This window comes from Falco naumanni, chromosome 21 (genome assembly GCF_017639655.2).
Source record: "Falco naumanni isolate bFalNau1 chromosome 21, bFalNau1.pat, whole genome shotgun sequence".
Lineage (NCBI taxonomy): Eukaryota > Metazoa > Chordata > Aves > Falconiformes > Falconidae > Falco > Falco naumanni.
The window spans coordinates 514481-526698 of NC_054074.1; the positions used below are offsets into that span (position 1 = coordinate 514481).

The 12218-nt window shown below is 43.1% G+C and overlaps 1 protein-coding gene across 1 annotated transcript in view; it reads left to right on the forward strand.

The window, feature by feature from the left end:
* Positions 1-10599, forward strand: part of LOC121080165 (ankyrin repeat domain-containing protein 26-like) — a 34653-nt gene extending 24054 nt beyond the window's left edge. The window contains exons 17-21 of the mRNA XM_040578037.1: positions 41-322; positions 1022-1257; positions 2017-2248; positions 8766-8811; positions 10316-10599. Of these exons, the coding sequence (XP_040433971.1) occupies positions 41-322; positions 1022-1257; positions 2017-2248; positions 8766-8811; positions 10316-10464 (945 nt within the window). The 3' untranslated portion in view covers positions 10465-10599. The remainder of the gene's footprint in view (positions 1-40; positions 323-1021; positions 1258-2016; positions 2249-8765; positions 8812-10315) is intronic.
* Positions 10600-12218: the final 1619 nt, after the last annotated feature.

A 12218-nucleotide genomic window follows, 5' to 3' on the forward strand; every position in this document is an offset into this window, starting at 1 on the left:
CCTCTGAGTTCCCTGTTTTTTTCCCCTTCCCTGTTTACAGGTCGATGAACTTTCCCAGCAGCTGGAGATAGAGTCTAAAAACGGCATGCAGCTAGAAGCACAAAATCATGATTTGCGAGAGGAGTTGTCCACCATGTGTGGGAGCCATGAAAAACTGGAAAAGAGCAAAAGCCAGCTGAAAGAAGAGGTGGCTAATCTCAAACACCATATGGAGACTAACATGGTGGATCGCAGCCAAATAGAACAATACAAAAGAGAGGTGGAAGAACGAGCTGCACAAGAAATAAGACAAAAACTGCAAGAAGTCAATCTGTTTTTGCAGGTAAGTTAGTTTCTTATGTGTGTCTGTTACAGACTTCTGTTTTGGTTGTCATTTTTAGGGGTGGTGGTGGTGCCTGATTCCATGTGTTACGCTGTACTTCTGTTTTTCCTGAAGGGCAGTGGGAGAAGGGAATATGGTTGGGCAAGATGCTTTCATGTGCATGCAGTGTGCCTGCAGGCCCTGAATCAAAAACTTGCCCAAGGTAGGTTTTCATTTTGCAGTTCTTGGAGGGGTATCACTGTCCACTGGTCTTGTTCTCATTGTTTAGGTCTTGTTCTCATTGTTTATCCTTGAATGGGTATTGCAACTTAGAGTTGTCACAGCCAGGCATACACATCTTCCTTAGTCATTGCACAAGGGGCAACGCTCAGAAAAGAAGTCACCAAAGCTGCAGGGTGGGGGCTGGGGGTGCGGCATCTCCATGGTTTCTTTGAGGAATGCTATGCCCTGTCCTACAGAGATAGTGTTCTTCCATCAGTAGCTTTGATGAGTAATAGTGCTAAGATGGGGGTTCTTTCTGAATGAAAAGAATCATTTAGTGTGGTAGTTCCAGGGTTGTGCCCTGGTCGCTGATGGCAGTGAGGAGGCACAGTTGCCTCGCTGAATAGAGCTGGGCCCTTGAAATTGGGTACACGCAATTGACTGGCGAGGAGAGTTCTCTTTTTCTTTGCGGTGGTTGAAAGTGTGTATCTACTTCAGATGCAGGCAGCCTCCCAGGACAGATTAGAACAAATCAGAGCCAGTCATCATGCTTTGCTGACAAACCAGCTAGAACACAGAATTGGAGACCTCGAACGTGAATTGGACAGGATAAAAAATACCCAACGAGACAGTATTTTTCAAAAAGAATCCGCACAGGCAGAAGTGGAAAAGTACAAAGACCTGTATCTGGAGGAAGTTAAAAATGGAAGATGCCTAGCAAAAAAACTGGAAAGGTAAGTCCCTGCTCTTTTGGGGTGATAATAAGATACTACTTTTTCCTCAAGCAGTTTTCTTCATTAAATACCTTTTCTACATCTGGTCAGCATTATGCATAGGATAGCATATTTGTGATGAAAGTACCTTAAGGCTCCCCCTGTTCATTGGAACTATCTTCATTTCTCTTCAGTGTTCCAGCAGTAACACCACCGATCATGGGCATTAATAGTATATTTTTGAAGTTGAGTTTGTTTTAACAGGCAGCCTTTTTGCCAGTCTCTAATCTCCTCTTCTTACTCTTAAGTATGGCAGAAAAGATAATGTCAAGTCCTTTACTGCTTGAATAAGGATAGGCCCTTCAGAGAATGGCATTTGATGCTATGAAGAAGAAGAACAACAAATCTTTTGGCTTCCATTTTAGCCGCATGTCATAGGTTTCAGCTTTCTTTGGGAAAGGAAGGGTAGCCCAGAGTTCTTATGCAGGTGATGTACCTTTCAGGAAGAGCTATGTAAACACACGGTGTGCACAGACTGCTTTGAGGCCTTAATGCTGAGAAGTCCAAAGTATTGGTTAACTCTTGCTGCTTCTTGCAGGTAGAGTGACTACTTAGAAATAGGCTCTCCAAAAAAACCCCAGATCCAGTTATGGAGATTTTTTTGGACTCTCTTAATCCCTTCCACTTTCAGAAGTCAGATAATAATCAAAGACCTGGAGGGTAACTTTGCGGAAGTGTTATTACCAAAGATAATTCTTTGTATGCTTCTGAATGTTTCAGAGCTAATGAGAGACTAGCAGAAGCCAACGCTAAGCTCCTTCAGGAGTGCCATAGAAGCAAACCTTTAATTGCAAGCAGCGCTGTCAGCGGTCCAGTTCTGTATTCAACTGAACTGGGACATATTAGCAACAATCTGGCACTGAATAGAAGTCTAAATCTAGCAGGAAGCTTCCTAACCCCGACCGTGATTACGTTACCATCAAGAAACAGAGTTGAAGCCTATGTGGCTAAGGTAAGCGTTTTTAAATACTGTTCTCAACTAGTGTTGAAGAGTATCTGTAAGCAAGGTTGTGCTTTTCAGTCTAAAGTTAGAATCCATTTCTAGTTCCAAACCATATGCTCTAATATGCTAAACCAAATTGCTCATCAAAACAGTACACAACTAGGTGGTAGAAACTAAGACTTTTGGTCATCAGGGTTATACAAATTTCCAGAAGTGCTCAAAGACCAAAAAATACTGAGATCTAAATGACGGACTGCGTAACAACATTTCTTTTGCAAGAGAAACTGTGATGAAGAATACTGTGGCATAGGAAGCTGCCAAAGAAGCTCTTCAGTAAAATTTAGTGCTGATGCCCCATCCCTGGCGGTGCTCAAGGCCAGGTTGGGTGGGGCTTGGAGCAACCCGGTCTAGTGGAAGGTGGCAGGGGGGTTGGAACTGGATGATCTTTAAGGTCCCTTCCAACCCAAGCCATTCTGTGGATGACCTTTTTTAAAACAGCTAACTTTATGATGAGTGCAAAATCCCATCAGACATCTTTGTTTGAGACTCCTTTTCCTCCTTCACTGATGTTCGTGCTAGCAGTTTCTTCACCGGAACTTGTTTTAGTACAATACCAACAAAGGGATGCTTCAAAACTAGGATGGTATGAACAGGACACGTAACTTCTCACTTGAGTGTGGGATGTATGCTGTGCATAGGAGGCATTTGATTTTGTGGGTCCTGCTATGTGGTGTTATATGTAACTGCTCCTCAGGAAGTCTACAGAGCTTTCTGATTTTGTACAAAAGCTGCAACCTCTGCGTACCTCTGGTCAAAGTATGCCCTGTAATTAGCAGTCAGCATGATAGCACATCCCTCACAGAATGGTAATCGTGATATCATGAGACTTGGAAACCAGATGTCAGTCGTTGTAATCCGTTTCCCACCTAGCATAGGACTGAGGCATGGGCAAGCTTGCCTGTTCAGTCAGTGTCTGTCCCTCGCATATTCTGTTGTTGAATGGATGTGAGAGGCATTCGCTCACTTTTAAGTCTATCTCGGTTCAGTGGTCCCACCTACACTGGAAAGAATCCATTTAAATAACGTGTCTGCATACTGTGCCTGGCTTAAGAAAAAAACAACAAGCCAAACAACAAAACAAAAATGGACAAAGCGGTGTGTAGGTAGTGCGTAGCAGCGGCAGTTAAGAGATGAACTTTTCTGTATCGTTGCGAATGTGTTTTTTGTGTCAGAGGGGTGGACATAACGCTGCATAAAGAACATGGGAGGCAATTAGTACTGTGCCACCTGCAGGGATTATTCTGCACGCAAGCAGCAGAAAGGAGGCGAAATTCAGGGATCCACTACAAAACTGAAGTAAGGAGAAAGCCAGGACAAGGGAACAAGAGGGACAGGGAGCAGGGAGCAAGTGAGGGCAGGGAAAAAAGAGAGAGAGATGGGAGTGAGATGTTACAAGAAGAAAAAGGCAAAGGAGGAAACCATCCCACTTCTAGGAACAAAGCTGTCCTAGTTTAAAAGAAAAGGGTTTAACAGTTGTGGTTTCTTTTTTTGAAGAAGAAACAGGAAAAAAAGAATAACCTCCCGGTTACTAAATCCAGCTGCACATCTCTTTATGATATTTCTTCCTGTAATCACCAGTTAGGGAACAACTGAGACCAATTGTAGTGGCACTGCTTGTAGCCTCAAGTCACCTGACGTTCAGTGTATTCAGGGAAGTCTTAAAACCTGATCTTCTCTGGAGTCCTTCAGAAGAAAGGAACTGAGTTCTCAGAGGTGCAGTAGTTGCTAGAGGACTAGGTGAGTATTTCACTTAGAACTGCGGGCTGAATTGTTCTCAGTCGGGTGCAGTATGTCATGTGCATAACATGCATCTGAGAAAAGAGGATTGAATTGGAACGTAAGACTTTGAAGTCAGGAAGTAACAAAAGGGAAAAACTGCACGTATCCCTCTGCATACAATAATGGGTGGCAAATCTCAATCAGTTTCCAAATGCAAAATCACCAGATGCACAGTCTGTGCTGTCATTTCCGCAGGAGTCCCGTGCCATTCAGGAGGCAAGTTGGAGCATGAGGGAAGAAATCAGAGATTATAGTTTTAGTCTATTTTGAAATGCTTTGCTGGTTGTGCTGCCTAGTATTCTGTCTGTTCACCAGACTGTTTCAAAACAGAAGAATTTCTCTGACTCTAAGCCTTTTCTTCACTTCACTGTTTACTTCAGTTATGCCTCAGCTTTGTTTTCCCACTAACCTGGTTCCCTTCTACAGAATTTGCCTTGCCTTTAAATTCAGGATGCACAGTGCTGCCTTGGCTGGAGATGACACATGTTTCTGCCACTGAAGCTCTAAATGACAGGGAGTTAAGAAGCTGAAATTGCAGTGTGCCTCAGGCAGTCCTTTGAGGCTTCTATTTTTAGTCAAAGCTCTCTGCAGATTTGGTGTTCCTTGTAGTAGCTTCCTCAAGGTGAGAAAGGCTATTGGAAGTAGAGAGCATGCCAGCCATTCTGAAGAGGAAGATGTTTGTGTGAATTTCGTTTGTGCAGAAGCTTTGAAATAGCTTCAGGGGCAAAGAGGTGAAGATAGTTCACACTGCTATTATTCAAAATGATGGTAATCATTGGTCCTGCAGCTGTTGGAAAAAACCCTGGTAAATGATGCTGACAAGAGGAAGAAGTGCTCCACTAGCAAGTGGACACAGTTTCTCCTTTAGACTTAACTAAGGAATTTGGTGTTTAAAGGCTTGAAAGATTGCACCGTTTTCCTAAACATCAAGCATGACTATCAGTGATTACACATAGAGCCGTACATGTTGAAGATGGTCATATCACAAGTTCAGCAAAAAACGAGCGTGTTATTCTTAAAAAAGCATAAAGAAATGTGTTCCATTACAGTATAGCCCCTTCCCCTTTATCAAATATATACGCTACAGAAATGAATAACCTTGAAGTGCAAAAGGATCTTTAAAAATACAAAAAAAGTTCATATTGGCACAAGCTTATTAACCAGTAGAATCCCAATCACATGCAATGTCTTCGGGTTTTTTTGGTGGTTTTTATTTGTATTAGAGCTTCAGTAATGTGGAATAAATTACAAGTACTTGACAAATTCTGTGCATGTAATTAGACAGTGACCGTAGCAGCTAGCAATTCAGTATTTCAGACCTGCTCCCTTAGTCCATAGACTAAGGCAAGGAATGTCTCCTGCAAGTGCTGCAAGGAGGTTTTGGGACTGGAGTCCTGTTGTTAGGTTTAACAAATGTCAAGCTTCAATCCTAACAGCTGTGCCAAAGGCTGGTGAAAATGAACATGGGTGTCTTGACAGACAAGAACAGTGAACTCTGCAACCAGGGTGAATCAGTGGATAAATGAAACCAGTTTAATGTGGGAAGGGAAATGTCTGCTTCCTACTTCATCTTCCAATTTCTGTTCCATTTCTGATTTGGCTTTCTGCACTCTTGTAGCAGTCTTTGTTGTTAGCTTTTTTACTTGCTTCATTTACATGTAGGCCACGTTCTTGTTTCTCACTGAAGACCTGTGAACTTAAGGCCGTTTTTCTTTCTTCTTCAGCTCCTTAATCAAAAATCTGTCCGTCTCTCTTCTCTGCAGCCAGATACATGGCAAGGTTTGCAGCCAGCATTGTTTAATGTTGGGATGGTATTTTATACTGGAAATGTTGTCTGTTTATGCTGTTAGGTTTTGATTAAAACTTACTGATGTATTCACATTTTCCTAACACTGCGCATATTTTGAACTTTAGTTTGTCCAAGTGAAAGAATGACTGCTGCAGGGGACTTCTCTGCTTTATGTATTTGTAATGCAATGGCTTCTGTGGTAGTTAACCATCTGTGAGATGTAATGCAATGGCTTCTGTGGTAGTTAACCATCTGTGAGATGATAGTCTATGGATTTAATCTGTTATAATGGAACTTTGAGCTCTAGGAGTAGGCTGGTTTACCCTCCTTGCCACTTCTGATATACAAAAAGTTCTTGGTGGTCGCAGCAGTTGTGTCTAGGAACTCAACTTCAGAACAGTACTGGTACTCCAGACTCGGAGCATCATTTCACGGAGTCTTACAGGATCCAGCTTACTCTGTGCTAAAGCAGCCTGTGTGGATAAGTAGTAAGTCAACACCACTTTGTGAAAAAGAACTGTTGAGAAGGTGCCTGCTGCAAATGAACACCTGGTGTGTTACCGCCTGAAGAGATGTGCAGTGAGGTGAGAAGTGCCTGCTCAGGAGGTTTGGGACACTCAGCTGTGATGCCTTTCCCAGGGGTTTGGGGGGAAGGAGAAAAGTGGAGGCAAGTTAAGGTCCTCGGAGGTGTATTTTGCCTGGCTCTTCATTCATTCCCTTTTCAGAAATCAGTGTGTTGGCTTTATTTCCACCTATTTCTCTTCCCTCAGACATGGATGAGAATCACAAAGACATTGATGGAATGAATAAGAGGAAAACAAGACCTTTTTCTTCTCTTGATTGATTTGTACATGTTGCGGAGGGTCCTGTGGACCTTCTAGTCATTGTGAAGACTCAGGAAACCAGGGAAGGTGGTTTCTTCTAACACCACTAACTACTACGACTTTGCTTGGGCTTGGTCCTGGGTTTGGGCCGTATTTTGGTCTAGGCATTAGTTTTCCTGCTTTTTTCTGTTACCTGTGTCTTGTCTCAGGGGGTCCTTTCTCCCCAGAATTTTGCTTCTGCTTGTACCTGCTTGAAAACAATTAGAGATTTGGGGGGTCCTTTTCCATTGTTCATGCAGCTCTGTTGGCACAGAGTATTTCAATGAAGTATCACAGAGTGGTGCTTCTCCTGCAGGATCTAGTGAATGTGGTCCCAGCTATCCCTGTGTTCCTGGAGAGAGAGCCCTTCCCTCCGCTTCGCTGGTTTACAGCCCCGCTCCTTTGACCCTTGCAGTTACTGCCTGTTACTGCTCCTCTTGTGAGGGTAAGCAGAGTGGTTTCCTTCCTGAGGCTCTTGCTCTCTCTGTCCTGTTGAGTACCCTGTGCAGTGTTTCCGTTCTTCTTGTTGTTGTTATGCTGCTAGGTGGGTCTGCTCATTTCATAAAATAAATGCTCCTTCCCCCAGGAATTCAGTACTAAAATCAAGAGAGTCGCAGAATGAGTGAGGGGAAGGGGCCTCTAGAGATGATCTAGTCCAGCATCACCCCTGCTCAAAGCAGGGTCAGCCGTAGCAGGTTTCTCACTGTTCTGTCAGCCAGGTGTTATACATCTCCAAGGACGGACACTCCACAACCTTTTCTGGCAACTCGTTCCAGTGTCTGTCCATGCTTACAATTTTTTAAAAAATAATAATTGTAAAAATCCTTGTGTTAAAATTTCCTGTATCTGGATTTGTGCCTATTCCTCTTGTTCTTTTGCTTGGCACCACTGAGAAGAGTCTGGCTCCATCTTCTGTACTCCCCCCACCAGGTATTTATACACATAGATAAGGTCCCTCTGAGTTTTCCTGTTCTCCAGTAAAGAAACAGTTGCAGCTCTCAGCCTCTCCATACAGCTCACGAGGTCCAAGCCCTGCAGCATCTTCATGGCCATCATAGCCCTGGAAGCTGTATGATACATGTTTTGAAATTCACTTCTGTGTGTCACAAATTTGATGGAAAAAATGTAGGAGTAGCAGGTATCATCAAATGTAAACAGCAGCATATAGCGCTTGGACTGTGACTCTTAAATTAAGAGATGTGATTCCTTCTTGTGAAGGCTTCTGAAGGCAGAATCATAAGTGAGAATAACTTAATTGGTAACAATACCCACTTTCTAGGGGAGAAGAGGCGTAAGTGCTCCTTTGTAGTGATCCAGGGTGATTCCAGCTACATAATAAACCCCACAGCACTCGCTGCGTAGAAGCTGTAGCTGTGGTTATCTTTTCTTAGTACACAGTTTGCAAGAAAAAATTGTGTGTGCTTTTATGTTTTTATAAATGTGTGTCGTGGTATTTGCAATAACAATAAAGAAGTTTTGGCATCATCTGTAGGAGCTCTTTCAATTTCCCATCTTAAGGTGGAGAAAAGAAGAATATTGGCACACGCTTTTTTCTATACAAATGGTGTATGTCAATCCTGCAGCAGCTGCTGGTGCAGCTCTTCTCTCTGTGAAGTTGCAGAAGCCAGCCTCAACTGGCTGATTTGTCCCTGTGGGTGGCATTTGTACCTATCTCGGCATGTAGCTGACATTCTGTTCGTGTGTTTGATGATCAACTTCAGCCATACCTTCACTGCAATAACTGCGCTAGGCTTTCTTGCTTTCTTCCTGTGTATTTTGTTAAATGCCCAGTAATAATCCAGCTGGTGAGTTACAAATTGTTTTGTTAACGTTGCTGAGCAATGAGGCAGCTGCAGCCCGACTGACCAAAAGTTTCTCTTCAGTAGAAATCAAACCCCAAACCAAGATGTGTCTATTTGGAATTATATTTTTAGGTTTTCTCTCATTATGTGTGGATTTTAAGAATGTTTTAGAAGTTTAATATTAGAAAAACGTAACTGTTAAAATATTAACTGTATTTTCTGTATAATTCTAGGTACGGCAGGAACTAGATGAAATAATCGCTAAAGAACTTAAACAAGGTAATGTGTCGCTATGTTAGGGGCATTTTTAAGGAAAAAGAGGAGTGTTCCTACTCTTGAACATAATGGCTTGAAAGCTGTGAAGTTCCTGTGCTAAGCACAGGGAGGTTTTTCTGCTAGCTTTCCAGTTTAGACTTGAACGTGAAAACTTCCAGCTTACCAAAAGATTGTGTAGAATGTTATGCAGTTGCCTGAAAAAGACAAGTGCAGAGAAAACTAACCCACTTCCTCTACACGGGTGCACTTGGCTTAAGCTGAAGTCACGTTTTTCTAGAGTGAATCGTTGAGCACAAACGTCAAACGTAAAAGAAGCCCTGAGAGAAGATGTTTATAGACTTCAGCCATCACTGCTTCTTCCATGTGCATCAGTTGCATTCTGCACTAAATCATACCGTGTACATTCTCTGCTGTTGGACCTTGGTTTTTTGCTGTTTCTTATTCATTGCTTGTATTTGTAGCTTATATGTTGCAGTCTTTTTGGAATAAGCAAGAAAAATATAATCAGTGATGAAAGATACCCTTTCTTTAGGAAAAAATGATTTAGTAGCACTTAGGCAAACATAAGATGAGTTGAATGCTTTTAACACATAGCATGAAACATGCTCTATAATATGAGGCCAGGTGTCGAAAGAGGAATTCCACCTGTTTCAGGGTAGTCGTTCCTCCAGAGTCACTGCTTTGCTTTGCAGTGACTGGTGCTATTTCAAAGCAGGTGGCCCCTGTGAGAATTTCCTTCTGTTCCTGCATGCTTTTAGTAATACAGAGAGTGTTCAGCTGTAGCTTCACAGCTCGTTCCATGTGTCCGAATGGACACAAAGCCGTTGCATTTCATCCGTGTGCATTTTGAACCTGATTGTGCATCTGCTAGGTGTCATAGAGTGCGTTTGGTTTCAGGACCTTGTCTGAAAAATGTGGCTGGAGAAGAACAGGAAAGGGGCGCTTGCTGTCATTGAGTATGTGTTTTTGTGGAGGAAAGAGGGTTTTGCCAGGGTGAGTTACAAAGACGCCCCTCAAAGAAAGTGCCAGGCTAGGAGACTTGTCCTGGCCTGACTGCACCGCAAAGGTGTTTGCGTTTTCACCGGCGGATTCTTTTTAAGTTTGTCACAGAGAAGGCAGAAGCTGGTTTTTAGGAGTAGAGTTCCAATAAATCACTGCTCTGAACATTCAAGGAAAACAGATACTGGAGGTTCGAGAGATCTGCAGGGGGGCTCAGTTTAGCACTGGTGTAAGCAGGAGTCATTTGTGGATTCCCTGAAGATGTTCGCTGTGTAGCCTATAGAATTTCTTTCACTGGCTTTAGAAATACTGTTGACTGGTAAGCAAATGTGGAAAAAGATTGTTTCTTCCTTTGTGCCTAGCCCTTTGATTGTTACGATCCCTTGGAAGTTTTTAAATCTCTTTCTGGATTATAGTCTCTCCAGTTATCCATGGTATTTTCATAGTGACTGATTTGGCCCTGTCTAGTGTAAAAGCAACACTGGAATCTTGTTTCTCTTCTCCCTAGCCACTGCTGAACTTGAGGCTGGATCTGCTGGAGCTTCTCCCGTGGTATTTTCCGATGGATCTTCAAAAAGTATCCACGTTGACCAGGATCCCCTTTGCAGGGCAGTACAGGAGTACCGTGATGTTTTAACCAAAAATTACCTGATTTGAACAAAATGCTGGGAAAAAAGCTCCGGAAAGGATTTTGTTTACATAGTGCGTCTATAGTTTCTCATCCCACAGTTCAGATGTGAAAATGTGTTTATTGCAGTCCGAATGTGAATTCTATTAAATGGATGTCAAGCACATTGCACTTGCCTGTTGGTTTATTGATGCATAGGTGTTTTATTTTGCACTCACCATAAGAAGCACACCTGTTTTTTTCTGACTAGCAGAATGACTCACCTTGATTCTTGAGCGTGACAGAATTGTCAGAATGTTTCTTATTAAGGTAGATGCATTATTTTTTCTCCACTGATGTTCTGTGTTTTAACGAAAGCATTCCCTTTGTTCTGCTTAATCCTTTCACCCTATGTGTCGTTCATGTTTCCAGTGTTGCTTTAATGCTTAGGACATCGTTTGACGTGATTTGAGCCTGCTGCTTCAGTCCAGATGCCGTGACTGTTTCTGCCGACAAAGTGAAATCTTTACCAGTGCTCATGCTGGAGGACGGGGCACTTTACGTTGCTGTCACCTTATGCGCCTTAGGTTTAACATTACTGTGAGTGTGTAGCAGTGCCAAGAGAGTTATGTGGTGGGTTTGGTATGTTTGTTTTGGATCACAGAACCACAGAACGGGTGAGGTTGGAAGGGACTTCTGGAGGTCATCTGTTCTAGCTCCCCTGCTCAGGGAAGACCACCCAGAGCTGGTTGCCCAGGACCATGCTGGCTTTTGAGCATCTCCCAGGATGGAGCCTCCATGGGCAGCCTGTGCCAGTGCCCAGTCACCCTGATCAGAAAGAAGCATTTCCTGATGTTCAGCCCCGACCCTCTGTGTTTCAGTTTGTGCCCATGGCCCCTCACGGTATTCATCTTGGGGTTCGTATTAAAGGTCGCTGCAGCTGTAGACATCCCCAGTTACTACATCAGCAGCTGTGCTGTACCTGAAACACTTCATGTGCGGGAAAAATGAATGTTAAAATATTAACTTCCAGTCTCCTCAGTACTTTCCAAACCTTGTATGATAGGACAGCCAATCTTTTTGTTGCTGCTAGCAGCTGATGATGTGGTGGCTGCAGCCCAGATGGTAGCCAGTGTTCTGGGACATTTGTGTCAATAAAAGAAGCAGGTTTACTTATTTCAGGGAGTTACCTGTTACTGAAGATCTACATTGTCATTTCCTGTCCACAGAAGTCAGTAGTGATCAGAAGATGATAGAACAAAGTCCCAGTTCTGGGAAAGGAAGAATGGTTGTCCCGAGATCAATTAAGACTGGAAAAATCTGGGGGTTTACCCACTAATTCAAGGACTTGAGTTAACAGGCAGTGAGGAAAGCAATGAATGTTGCTGTGACGCTGTTCCTTTTTATATGAATACATATTTGTGAAGTTCATATACTGTATTTAATTCCAGATATTCTGTTTCAGCTTGAAATTTAATAAACTTTGTCATCTAATACATGTCTTTGTTTTATCGTTTCCCTTCTTGACATCGCTTTCTACCCCTTTCCCTAACCGTACAGCTCTCCAGAGCGCTCTGCTCCTTTCAGCTCTGTTCACCGCTGCACCTTCAGCCTGCCCTGGAGGCCAGGCAAAAGGCCAGCATGTGTGTATGTCCTTCTCCACAATTGTGTTAAGACCGCAGGCTGGTGTTGCGGTACTCATGATCAGTTCCCAGACTTTCCCTGTATTTTAGAGCAATCCTCCTTGTGGTTTGGGCAGAAGGTAGCAGGTGAGCTTCTGGTGGCCGTGAAACGCTGGGAAATC